This window comes from Propithecus coquereli, unplaced genomic scaffold (genome assembly GCF_000956105.1).
Source record: "Propithecus coquereli isolate 6110/MARCELLA unplaced genomic scaffold, Pcoq_1.0 Scaffold51, whole genome shotgun sequence".
NCBI lineage: Eukaryota > Metazoa > Chordata > Mammalia > Primates > Indriidae > Propithecus > Propithecus coquereli.
Window position 1 is genome coordinate 1,775,782 of NW_012150952.1, and position 14,184 is coordinate 1,789,965.

Below are 14,184 nucleotides of genomic sequence, written 5' to 3' on the forward strand. Positions count from 1 at the left end.
TGAATATTCTCCTTGGCTTCCCAAAGTTGGCTCTTTCCACACTAATTCTCCTTGCTTTGAGGGAAGAAACCCAGAAATCATTTTATCAGCATTGTTTTCACTTTTAACCAATTCTACCTGAAAGAAAGTTATTGCTCCTAATAATATTATTCCAGAATTTTTAGATACTTCCATTTAAGGCATTCACTGATTTTTTAAGTTGATATTTGTAAATGTTGGGTATACCCCAATAAACAATAGAATGTAAGACTATTTATCTCCACCAGTCATTATTGTGTAACTAAATTATTCCCCAAAAGTTTACTCCAAATTTAAGGGAGACTAGGTCAAAGCTGTAGGACAGAGTGCAGAGCAGCTTACAAACCTCCTGGGTTAGTGGGCTGAGGATGGTCACCCTTAATTATGTGTCTTGTATGTTACAGGAGTAAGGAAGATTCCAAGTAAGTGTGATATGCAGTAAAGAGAAGGGCTTTTAGGATGGATGTTTTTAAGTTTCAAGAAATTGGAAACATTTAAAACAAATGCCTATAACAAGAATATATGTAATGAGAAGAAAATTAAGCTTCAAAGAGTTGTAGATGTTAGAGAGTCCCAATTTATCCAGAATTCAAAATTAATTTTATATTTGTTTTATAACAGATATGCAAAATTGGAAGATATGGACAATTGGGTCTCTGTGGATTCAGCCACATCTGAAATTAAACTTGCAAAAATTCCTGATTTTGAATCTAGATATGTCCAAAATGGTACATACACTGTAAAGATTATGGCTATATCAGAAGGTAAGTTATTAAATGGATATTTTTCTTAGTTATATGTATTTAGATAATTATTTTCCAACATCAGAAAACTTTGTTTTGATCATGTGTAAAAGCCTAATCTCACTAATGAATAAACCTTCACATTTAGTGAATTAAAAGGTATTACTTGGTCTAAATAGAAAACGTTTCTAAGATAGAAGTATCCTAAGTGGTTAGTCCCTTTTTCATACCAAATTGGCAAGAAAATTCAAACTATATCCATTGTCAGCAATAGGATCAGAATATACAAACTTTTTCTTTTTTTTTTTTTAAGATTATCCAAGAAAAACCATCACTGGCACTGTCAGGATCATGGTTGAAGATGTCAATGACAATTGTCCCACACTAGTGGACCCAGTGCAGACTATCTGTCATGATGTACCACATGTGAATGTTACTGCGGAGGACCTGGATGGATACCCAAACAGTGGGCCTTTCAGTTTCTCTGTCATTGACCAACCACCCGGAATGGCAGAAAAATGGAAAATAGTACGCCAAGAAAGTAAGCAAAACCATCGGACTATGTTAAAATCCAAATATTAAGCATGATAGATATCTAAAGTATTTATAACATAGATTGTGTTTCTTCTCATAAAGTATATTTCCAGTACAACTTTTAAAGGAATTTATAATATGAAGTTCTGATCTTGTAGACATATAGATCTTTCATAGTATCATTAGTATTTTTTGTATGCCTTTGGAGAGAAGAAAACTAACCTAAAATGTCTCGAATGTAGCTGGGTATTCTCCAAATAGCTCTTGAAGTAATTTTGTCTCATAAAGTGAGGAGTAGCAAGCCTTTTGAAGCACAACAATCATAGTAGGTGCCTTCTAAAAATCTTGGACAATAATTCCATTTAAAATAACATTTACTGAGCCCTGACTATATGCCAGGCACTCTGCTAGCCCTTCCTATATATTGTCATATTAGTCCTTACTTTATAACATTATTCCCTGATTAAAGCTGGGGACACCTTGGCTTGACTAGAGGTAAGTAACTTACTTGCTCAAAGTCACAAAGCTAGACATGATAAAGACCCTTTATCTGTCTGATATGCCCCATGCCAGTGGACATGTCCATATGTCCCTATCTTGGACATATAGACATGTGGACCAGATGATGTGTTGATGTGAGTTTTTAGGTGTCCTTTAGGATGGTTTTGAATACGGAAAAGTCTGTCCAGAAAACTATTTTGTTTTAAACAATTAGCGTTCATTTCAGAAAAGTTTCAAATGCAACGCCCAAGTTTCTCTTAATTCACAGGTTTATTATGTTATTTTAATTTCAGCAAATATTTTAAATAATTTTAAGAGGCTTTGAATAATGTTTGGTCCAATTCCCAAATTAAATACCTTTACCATTTCAAACTGCATTTATATAGATTTAGTAGATTTGATTTTCTTATGTATTTCAATGATCTGCATTAATAAGTAAAACTTCCCTATGATCCTTATACTCTAAAATTCCAATAAATTTAACTTATAAACACATTGAGTTCTATATTATTAATAGATAGTATTATGTCAATAATAAATTTCTTAAGAGTGCTAGTAACCATTGGCATTAGAAGGTACATGCTGAAAAATTTCATGCTATCTGTAACTTACCTTGAAATAGTTCCAAAAAAAAAGTGGCTGTATAGAGGGAGAAAAAGTATGTTGAAAATTGTGAACAATTAGTGAAGGGTTTATTGATGTTCATTGTGATATTCTTTCAACTTTTCTGTAGGTTTTAATTTTTTTTAAATTTCGAATATACAGTATTGGAAACAAAAAGGAAGAGACTAGATAAAACAAGATTGGGCCATTGTTGGAAACTGTTAAAGCTGGAGATAGGTACCATGGGGTTATGATCTTCTATTGTCTGTGTTTAAAATTTGACTTAAAGTTTTTTTAAGAAATGGTAAAAGGCCAGGCGCGGTGGCTCACGCCTGTAATCCTAGCTCTCTGGGAGGCCGAGGTGGGTGGATTGTTTGAGCTCAGGAGTTCGAAACCAGCCTGAGCAAGAGCGAGACCCCGTCTCTACTAAAATTAGAAAGAAATTAATTGGACAACTAAAAACATATAGAAAAAATTAGCCGGGCATGGTGGCACATGCCTGTAGTCCCAGCTGCCGGGAGACTGAGGCAGGAGGATAGTTTGAGGTTGCTGTGAGCTAGGCTGACGCCACAGCACTCACTCTAGCCTGGGCAAAAGAGTGAGACTCTGTCTCAAAAAAAAAAAAAAAAAAGAAATGGTAAGATAAAGTCATTCCATGGACATGCTGTTTAACTCAACACTTGTCACTGTATTCCCAGTATGTAGACCATTTTTGGTAGACCACACACATTGGTTGCATCATGAAAATAAGGTGTCCAGATCTGATACTTTAGTGCTGAAGCTGCATATTCAGGATCTATGGACAAATTTCAGCAAGCACACAATGTGAATTCAATGAGAAGGGAAGGAAGATGAAAGCTTAACTGGAGCTAACTATTATCAGTAATGAAAGAACATTTCTGTAATTTCATTTTGCCCCTTCCTTGGTAATCACTCATTTTTATATTCTTTTGCATCCTGCCATTATAGGTACCAGTGTGCTGCTGCAACAAAGCGAGCAAAAGCTTGGGCGACATGAAATTCAGTTCCTGATTGCGGATAATCAGGGCTTTAGTTGCCCCGAGAAGCAGATCCTCACGCTCACGGTGTGTGACTGTCTGGACGGCAGCGGCTGCGCAGAAGCGTTTCACAGCTCCTCTGTGGGCCTGGGACCCGCAGCAATTGCACTCATGATTTTGGCCCTTCTGCTCTTGCTACGTGAGTCTTTCGAAGCCACTTTTGAGCTCTTTTAGTGATTTGAGTGCACTACTAGTGATTTGTCGCTATTGTAGTCATTGATTCCTTCACAATTATTCTTTAACCACATTAGAATGCTTCTGAGGGTGAATAGGGAAGCAATACTTGATGATTGATAAATTCACCAAAGCTTATTGTAGGACCCTTCAGAATTTTGTTTTATAAATATGTATCATTTTCTGATTTAAATAACTGAAGTCAGGCGTGCTCTTCAGCTACCTTTGGCGTAAACGTTGTTGGTGTCCCTATTTTGATGAGCTCTGTGAGGGTAGCATGTTGTCTGTTCTCTTCACGGCTGTGTTTCTGGTACCTTAGAACAGAGCTTTGCACATGGCAGGCTCAGAAAATACCTGTTGCATGAATTTGGATTATGGATATGAGCTTATTTTACAAACCTAGCTTATTCCAATCGATCCTTGCTTTGCACATGCAACTTGTCAGAGCTCTGCCTGCCCACTACCCCATGCTCCTGCTCCGCACCAGGGCCCCCAGTAGTCAGACCCTCTGAGCACATTTATGCTTCGCAACACTGACAAAATGTTCTCCACCAGTCCTGCCTGCCCTCCAAAGGCTCAGGTTTCCTTTCATGAGAGAACAAGGGACTGCAACCTGGAGTCACATGGAATACCACTCCACTTGACCACTAAAGTTGGGCAGAGGACCCACCTCCAAGGGAGCCTAGGCTATTTCAGTGACAGAAGAGGAGCCTGTTAGAGCCATTAGTAGATATTCAATTGAATACGCAGCACTCAACAGTTTACAGTGTACTTTTATACCATTATCTCCATTTTGTGGGTAGAAATACAGACACTTAATGGTCAGTGACTTGTCTCAGCTTGCCATGTTTGTAGGTAGGTACTGGAGCTAGGACTGCTTCTTTTACCCAAGGATTCCTTCCACTGCCTTCTCATCTCAGATTCCCTGGAGACCAGTGTGGCACTTGGCACATAACAGATACTTAATTCATATTTGTTGAATTTGTTGAAATTGTTCAATTGCTACTGACTGATTCCACTCTTTTTATTAATTACAATAGCTATAGTTACCATGCTGTTGACTATTTTACATAAAAAGAAATCTAGATGGTAGTCAGTTCATCATTAGAAGCTGCCAGATAGGAGTGGCAGCCTCTTTCCTGCCTTGATCAAGGGTCTTTTCTTCCTCCTAGAGGTAGAATAAGATTTAAGGAGGGATCTCTGAAGTTATATTTAATTCTAGATGAAATGTTATATATATTCTAACATAGAATCACTTTAGAAAATCCTTAGGTGATTCAAAGGTTAGGTGGGACCTCAGAGAGTCACACCTTATGCAAAATTTTACTCTAGGGTGAAGTATTATAGCAGTTTCAGCGTTCTCAAATACTGTAATATATTAAGATTTTTTACTCTTAGGAGCTTTTGATCTTTCTAATAGTACATTTTTTTGTGGACAGTGAATTAAAAAAAATTTTGAACAGTGGTTTTAAAAGAAAATTAATCTTTAAATTGGTTTCGGTGATTTGGATACTACCTAATCCAGTCTTGGTATTCCACTTAGTAACTGTAGACAGCCTCTTTGTGATGAACGAGGCCTTCAAATCTGTAGGACTCTCTCATCCTGATGTCAGGCTTTGGTGTAACTCACCTGAAACAAGCTTGGTAAGGTTGGATCGGGGTGAAGAAAGGAAAAATAGAGCTGTTGGCTGGGTGCAGTGGCTCATGTCTATTATCCTAGCAATTTGAGAGGCTGAGGCAGGAAGATCACTTGAGGCCAGGAGTTCAAGACCAGCCTGAGCAACACAGTGAAACTCCCATCTCTACAAAATATTTAAAAAATTAGCCAGGTGTGGTGGCACGCACCTGTAGTCCAGCTACGCAGGAGTATGAGGCAGGAGGATCGCTTGAGGCCACAGTGAGCTATGATGATGCCACTGCACTCTAGCCTAGGCAACAGAACAAGACCTCGTCTCCAAAAAGGAAAAATAGAGCTGTAAATAAGTGAAGACAACTCCAGGAAATGATATGCAAATTCCAAAGTTATGCAGTATAATTTTAGAAATTTGCCAGGATTAACTTTCTCTGTTACTCAATTTTGTGTCTGTATAGTTATACCATTTCTACTTCTGACATGCCATTGTGGAGAGGGCGCCAAAGGCTTTACCCCCATTCCTGGCACGATAGAGATGCTGCATCCTTGGAACAATGAAGGGGCGCCACCCGAAGACAAGGTCAGGTCTTCAGATGTCAATATAACTTGTCTTCTTTTTGGGGTTTTAAAGGGCCTTGGGAAATGTTTCTAACGTTTCTGATCATGAATGAGTAAAGTGGTCATTACAGATTTCATTCACGTGCCTTTGTTAAACACAGGGTTCAAATGACATGTTTTTTGTTTGTTGACAGGGCAGAGTGGAGATGGTTTTATATTCTCCTATAACATGTCCTGTGTTCAAAGAATGTAGAGCAAGGGTCAGGGAGAACAAGAGTGTGTAGAGATTTGGGATAGACTTGTTTGTCCCAGTATTAAATGGGGAGTCTTCCACAGCCAGGAAGTTCCCTGTCTCCGTTCCCTCTATACATAGGGCTGGCAGAGGTAAACCCACAACCCCCATGGCACTTGTAAAACATTGCAAAATCCCCTTTTCCAACCACTTAGGAGCCATTTCCCTTTGCCTCTCTATTGCATCTTCACCCTGGACCTCTCACCACCATCTGCCATGAGCATCCTTTCTTATGGGGTAAGATTTAGCATCAACTGTCATTTTCATAACAGTGATGTAAACATGAACGTGGGCAGGCCAGGATCAACATGACGATTCCTCCACAACGTGCCTCCTGGCTCCTCCTGTTTCTCCTCCATGGATGAGTTCCATTCCCATACCATCCTCGTGTTCCAGATACTGGCTGCTGTCCCCACACTGCAGCCAGCTGATGGGAGGAGAGTGAAGAACAGCTCTTTAAGCACACTTCCCAGAAGTTGCTTACACCATTTCTGCTCCATTCACATTGACCACAACTTAGTCGGGTGGCTATACCTCATAGCATCAGAGGCTTGAAAATACAGTCTTTATTTTGGGAGGCCATGCATCCAGCTTAAAACGAAATTAAGAGTTGTCTAACCATAGAGGAAAGGACCAAACTCCAGAGGAAGGTCGAAATGCCACTGGTGCCAGTGGAGTGAAGGAGCGGAGACTATATGTGAATGTGTGAGCTTTGTTTCCTCCTTGGGCTGTAATCACCTGTGAATGAGAAGGTGGAAGGAGAGAGATCTTCACAAGACTCAGAAATTATTCAACCTACCAGGAGCTGTGGCTAACACCTGTGATCCCAGTGACTCAGGAGGCTGAGGCAGAAGGATCTCTTGAGGCCAGGAGTTCAGGAACAGTGTAGGCAACATAATGAGACCCCATTACTACAAAAAATAGTAAAAAAAAAAGAAAAAATTAGGTGTGGTGGCACATATCTGTAGTCCCAGCTACTCAGGAGGCCAAGGCAGGAGGATCACTTGAGCCCAGGAGTTTGAGATTACAGTGAGCTATGACCACACTACACTTGAGCTTGGGTGACAGAGCAAAGTTATTCAACCCACAGCACTTTTTCTAATTGGCCTCTGTGGAACCAGCTTATCCCTACCTGTGCCCACTCGGCTCAGATTCTTCCAGCAGCTGCACCAACCCTCCTGCCTTCTAATTCAGTGCTCAACCGTATGTGTTCTCACAGGTGGTGCTGCCGCTCCTGGCAGTGGATCAAGGGGACAGTCTAGCAGTAAGAAATGGCGTCGGAGGTATAACCAGGGAAGCCATTGTGAAAGGAAGTAGCTCTGCGTCCTTTACCAAGGGGCAGCAGGAGATGTCCGAGATGGAGGGACGATGGGAAGAACAGAGAAGCCTTCTGACTAGTGGAGCTGCCCAGGTTACAGGGGCAGCAGGAGCTGTCACGGGTGCTGAAAGCGTAAGGACCACACGAGCCGCCGGGGCTTCCAGAGACATGGTCGGAGCTCGAGTAGCTGCTGGTGCGGTGAACGAGGAATTCTTAAGAAGTTATTTCACTGATGTAAGGATTGATTTTTATGTATGGGGGAAAAAACCATTTATATATGGATGTGATATTATTAGGATAATCACTGCCTTGGATCTAAATGAGACTCTGGGAGTTTTGGGGGGGGTTCGTGTTTTTTTTAAGGGAATGCTTATAGGCAATAAGAGATACACCCATTGAATCAGTCAGTATAGCTAAACACAGCTATTACACTGTGATAACAGGAGACTCCACAACGTTAGTTCTCACAAGTTGCATTTCTCACTTACATTTGTGTTTTTGCTGGTCGGCTCTGCTCTGCTCTGCTCCAGGCTGTCTTCATTCCAAGACGCACAATGAGAGAGCAGATTGTACCTGGGACACTGCTGTCCTTGTGGCCCAGGGAAAAGAACAAGGCAGAACCAGACAGTGGCCCTGAAAGCTTCCACCTGTTTACACTCATATTTCATTGATCAAAGGAAGTTATGTGCCTAAGACAGATGTCAGTGGGTCAGAAAGTTCCATCCCTTTACAGGAGCAGGCTTGATAGGATGAGCCCAGTAAGGAAGGGCAGAGAATACATGACCTAAAAGACACAATCTACTAATATTAAGTCCACTTGAATTTCACCTTCTGTATGAGAGTATTTGGCTTCACTATCAAGAGAGTTCACCAAAAAAATGGTGAGGAGAGTTGCAGGAAAGATGATCAGATGCAGTAAGGAAGCTCATGCCTGGGATTAGCAGTTAGAAACAGCACTAAAAATAAAAGTGTCACACAGGAACACCATACATTTTGGAACAAGGATTATTACCAGAAATAATCAGGGATATTTCAGAGAATGGGTCAATTCATCAGGAAGCCTAACACTCCTGAATACGTCAGTACCTAACAAAAGAAATTCAAAACCTTGAAGCAAAAACTTAGAACTAAAAGAGAAATAGACAGATCGATGATTATAGTTGGAAAGTTCAACCTCTTCTATTCATAACTGAAAGAACAAGTAGACAGAAAATCAGTAAGATGTAAGAAACATAACAACACTGTTAACTGACTGGATCTGATAGGCATTGATAGAACCTTTTGCAACAAAAACAGAATCCACATTCTTTTCAGTATAGAGTCTATGCCAAGACATAAAATAAATATAAATAAATTTAAAAGAATTGCAGTCATTGAGACAAGAAATTCAACCAGAGATCAGTAACAAAGAGATGTATCCAAATATTTGTAAATTACACCTTTCTAAATACCCTGTGAATATATGAAAAAAAAATAACAGGATCAATTAGAAAACATTTTGAATGACTGAAAATTAAATCACACTTTATTTATCAAATTTTGGGGGGGCACTGCTAAAACAGTGCTTCGAGGGAAATTTATAGCAAAAGTGATTATATTAGAAGATGGGTCACAAATCAGCAATCTAAGCTTCCCCCTTAAAAAGTTACAGAAAGAAGAGCAAATTAAAACCAAAGCAAGGAGAAATAAGATAATCATGAATTTGAGAGGCAAAATCAATTAAATATTAAACAACAAAAAAAATAGGTATAAAAGCAATGAAACCAAAAGCTTATTTAAAGAGATCAAAAAATTGATAAACCACTTAGCCAGATTATTTGAGATATTATATAAAGGGTACAGACACAAATTATGGACATAAGAAATGAAATAACATTACTACAGATTGTATAGACAGTAAAGATAATTTTTTAAAAAAACAGAACTGGGTGCCTTTCTTGAAAACAAGATCCCTGTGTCCCCATGGCGATAGGCAAAGTTGGAGTGTTAGCATCTGGAAGGCACTTTAGAGGCTAGAGGAGGGGCTTCCATTGAGGAAGCCAATTTATTTCTGTCCCCTCTGTTCTAAATTTGCAGGAGTGTTTACTAGAGTGTTTTCCCACTTTTTTCCACCCTTCCTTTCATACCATCCTCCACCCCCCAAGTATTAGCTTGACAGATATGGTTAGTGTCAAGGAAAACCACTTCATGTCCTTTTCTGTCTCATTGCTAAGCTTGATTCTAGTATCCTATTTGTTTTATTTTGACATGTTTTTCTTCTCCACTCTAATCCTGCTCAAGTCAGTCTTGGTTGTATGTGTATGTACTAACTTTGGATTTGGAAATAATTTCAAAGTTATCAGAAAATTTGCAAGAATAGTAGAAATTTTAAATTCCTGTAGACTCTTCACCCAGACTACCCAATTATTAACATTTTGTCACATTCACTCTTTGCTTTTCCATTCTCTCTCTCTCTGTCTCACACATACACGTACACACATGTTCCCTTACATTACTACAATACAGTTAACAAATTCAGAGATGTAACATTGACACGGTCCATATTTCAGTTTAACCAGCTGTCACAATTATATCTTTTATAGCAATTGTTTTTCTTGTCCAGGATCCTGCATTTCATTTAGTTACCATGACACTTTAGTCTCCTTTAATCTGAAATAATCCCCTCTACCTTTCTTTGTTTTTTATGATATTAATATTTTTTTAAGAATACTGGGCAAACTCTCTCATTTCTGCACAGTCACACTTGGCTTCATCTGTGTGACTTAGTAATGGGGAGAGAGAGGAAAAATCTCAGGACCTTAGACTGGCCTTATGGTGGCCTCTTTTTCCTTGAGACGCTCAACAGGCCCTGAAGAAAGGAAGAAAAAAGGAGAATACAGGCCGGTGATGATGTAGGATATCTCTCTATTTGTTTTTCTCTGATGTTTCCTTGTAATTAGATTCAGGTTATGCATTTTGAACAGGAATATAGAGTCTCGTTTTTAAATGACTTGGTGTTGCTAATTGTGTGTCTCTGTGTTTATTTTCATTTTAGAAAGCAGCCTCTTACACTGAGAACGATGAGATTCACACAGCCAAAGATTGTCTTCTGGTTTACTCTCAGGAAGAAACTGAATCCCTGCATGGTTCCCTTGGCTGCTGCAGTTTTATTGAGGGAGAGCAGGACGACCGCTTCTTAGATGATTTGGGACTTAAATTCAAGACACTAGCTGAAGTTTGCATAGGTCAAAAAATAGACACAGATATGCAAATTGAGCAGAGGCAAAAACCTGTCACAGAAACAAGTACGAAAGCAGCATCACATACACTCTATGAGCAAACTAAGGTTGATTCAGAGAATACTTATGCCTCTGGCAGTAGCTTTCAAGTTCCAAAATCTTTGCAGGAAGCAAATGCAGAGAAAGTAACTCAGGAAATAGTCACTGAAAGATCTATGTCTTCTAGGCAGGCTCAAAAGGTAGCTGCACCTCTTCCTGATCCATTGGCTTCTAGTAATATTATAGTAACAGAAACTTCCTATGCCAGAGGCTCTACTATGCCACCAAGCACTGTGATCCTGGGTCCTACACAGCCACAGAGCCTTATAGTGACAGAGAGGGTATATGCTCCAGCTGCTACCTTGGTAGATCAGCATTATGCTAATGAAGGCAAAGTCATGGTTACAGAAAGAATAATACAGCCTAATGGGGGTGTATCTGATCCTCTGGAAGGCACCCCACCTCTGCAGGATGCACAATACATTATGGTGAAGGAAAGAGAGAGCTTCCTTGCCCCCAGCTCAGGTGTGCAGCCCACTCTTGCCATGCCCAATGTAGCAGTAGGACAGAATGTGACAGTGACAGAAAGAGTAATAGCACCTGCTTCCACTCTGCAATCCAGTTACCAGATTCCTGCTGAAGACTCTGTGAAAGCTAGAAAGACCCTAGTCCCTGGAGCTGGCGTCCTTGGTGCTCTGCCAACTTTTGGTTTAGAGGAATCTGGTCATTCTAATTCTACCATGACTACATCTTCCACCAGAGTCACCAAGCATAGCATGGTACAGCATTCTTACTCCTAAATAGCAGTCAGCCACAAACTGACCCAGAGTTTAACTAACAGGCACTGATTTCATGTTTTCAATATGCTTGGCTTTTCATGAGTCTTAACAGACATGCAGAGACACATAAACAGCTTAAAATTTCTCTCAATCATTGATATGTAAAGGGCCACACTGTCTCTGCTCCCATGAATGTATTTCTGAAATGCTCCATGATTTACTGAGGACATAGGATGATGCTGTTTCTTAAGTGCCTTTTAGTGATTTATGTAAATAATAGTCACAAAACAAGATAAATGAGAATAAATCTGGCTTCTGAGAACTTACCAAATTAGCACTGTATCCAGTTCATCAGCCATCCAGTAGAGAACCCAAGAGACTGATTGGGTCTCTTTGCATACCATATTAACATTGATATTCTATATTCTGTATTTTACTGCACCTAGCAGATTATCGACAAGTCAGTTATCCAAAGATGCATGCACAATCTGGGTTACCAGTTCTGTTGTTGGTTTTCCTTAAGACTGGAACCTTTTTAATCTGTGTGAGGTTGATTAATTTTTGGAACAATGACATGGCGAGAACACAAATTGTATGTTTCTGTGCACATGACTATGCATGTATGTGTATGCACATGTATATCGTATGGTCTTAAAAATAGCATTATACCTCATTTAAACAGGAAAATTTTGAACACTTCAAATTCAGTTGAATAATCTAGGGCAAAATTCATCAAAATAATTTTACTTTTGATAGTAATATGCCATGAATAAAAAAACTCAGGATACATTATCTTCTTAATAGCTACAATTTAGAGCAGCTAAATTAACCAAGCAGATTCTCTAGTCATGGCAGGGAACCATGCTTGCTTCACTGCTATATATCCTCAGTGGCTAACATGGTGCCAAATAGATATTTGTGGAATTAAACTGAGTTGTACAAACCATTCTCTTTTACCTACAATTGCCAAAAATATCAAAAGACTTTATATTTCTATAATTTTGTGTGTGAAACTATGATTGTATTCTGATATCTCAAAGTCATTGATGGGCTTACATAACTAGTAAATACTGTGTTATAAAAACCTCAAACAATTGACCTGATTTTGCACAACATCCTTGCCCTTCTTTTTTACACCTTATTTTTTTACAAGTTATTTGGGTCGTGTAGGTCCTCAATAGATTATATTTTACTGCTCCTAGAAACAATGTTTCAAGATAAATTAAGTAATAATTTATATAAGTATTTCCCACGATAGTTTTCATAATTTTTTAAAGACTAATTTCTTGACTTTTAAGATATTTTGCTGGGGAAATGAAACTTTCAAATTTTACTTTTGTAGACATTTTTAAAAATATTGTTGAAAGGTTTTATACAGTGTGCTCCCACTGTGTATAGATGAGGGCAAATATTTTTAGACATTGTAAGTCTAGCTAAGATGGAGGTCACTCTTCCACGATGTAGAATTTTTTACTCTCTGCTTAGTAATAGTTGTGTTTCTTTTTTTTTTTTTTCTTTTCATTATAGACTTAGTCATATTTTGCCAAGCATGCAACAGGAATGTCACTACTGTTTGAAAATGTAAATATCACCTCTGTACTCAGAACAAACAAAATTTGGTCTTAAGCTTCCTCCTTGGGGAGGCTTGAAAACTTAACCTGTCTCTTGTATAGAACATAATCACATTTTCTAAATGGTTTTCTTTGTTCCTGAAAAAGCGATTTGCATTAGTTTTACATTTGTTTTTGGGGGGAGATTATATTTGTATCATCATAAAATATTTAAATAAAAAGACTACCTTTGGAGTGACCTGTTCCACATATCTTTTTATTGCTTTATCATATTTTATAAGGAATATAGGTAGCTTGATTGTTAAGAGGAGAGAGCACCCAAAAGGCAAGTGTTTCTTGGACTTTGTTATTTAATTAGGTCTGCTTACAGCCGGCCCCAGCCAGCCCCTAGTAAAAAAGTATCTGTTTATCTAAAACTCAAATTAAGCTAGGTACCCTGCATTTCCATTTGCCAACTCCGGCAACCTTATTCCTAAGGAACTGAAGGTTGCTGTCTGCCCAGAAAGTAACGCTAGAGAAACCTGTTGAATATAGCTGGAGAAGGTTCACATATCTGACCCAAAAAGATGAAATCCTTCTACCAATGTTTGAGAGGCTATTTTAATTGCTTGTCGTAGTTTACAAGGGAAAAGATCAGAGTTGCCCCTGTAGGGGAAGAAAAAAGATCTTTTTCTTTTATCCTTCTAGGTGTTCAGCTGGAGCTGTGTAACAAAATACAGATTAACAGGAGACAAACGGAAGTCTGTTAGCATGTACATCTCATATATACATGGGAGAAACTCAGGGATGAGTAATTCAAAAGGGTGGTTACAACTTGGGTTTAAAATGATAACGATTGACGAAATTGGGCAGCCCTCAAACCAGAAGAAGTTCGGAGAACTCTGCAACGTGGGCAGGCAGCATTCATAGACAGAAAATGGAAGTGAGGTCGAGAAACAGCTTGATTGGTTACAGCTCAGCCTTTGCCTTATTTGAACGTGGTCTGATCAGTTGGCGGCCTGTGATTGGCTGAGACTCAGCTGTTGTGATTGGCTGAGATTCAGCTATTTGTAACAGACATATTCCTAAATTAGGCTTTTGGTTCATTTACTTATGAATGCAATAAGTAATGTTGCTGATCAAACATTACTTAGAGATGAGGTTTT

At 38.9% G+C, this 14,184-nt stretch overlaps 1 protein-coding gene across 1 annotated transcript in view; it reads left to right on the plus strand.

Moving 5' to 3' along the window:
* DSG2 (desmoglein 2) overlaps positions 1-12,636 on the plus strand; it is a 67,518-nt gene extending 54,882 nt beyond the window's left edge. Inside the window, exons 13-18 of the mRNA XM_012656568.1 lie at positions 640-782; positions 1,075-1,302; positions 3,369-3,596; positions 5,723-5,844; positions 7,334-7,666; positions 10,467-12,636. Of these exons, the coding sequence (XP_012512022.1) occupies positions 640-782; positions 1,075-1,302; positions 3,369-3,596; positions 5,723-5,844; positions 7,334-7,666; positions 10,467-11,489 (2,077 nt within the window). The 3' untranslated portion in view covers positions 11,490-12,636. The remainder of the gene's footprint in view (positions 1-639; positions 783-1,074; positions 1,303-3,368; positions 3,597-5,722; positions 5,845-7,333; positions 7,667-10,466) is intronic.
* The last annotated feature ends 1,548 nt before the right edge of the window (positions 12,637-14,184 follow it).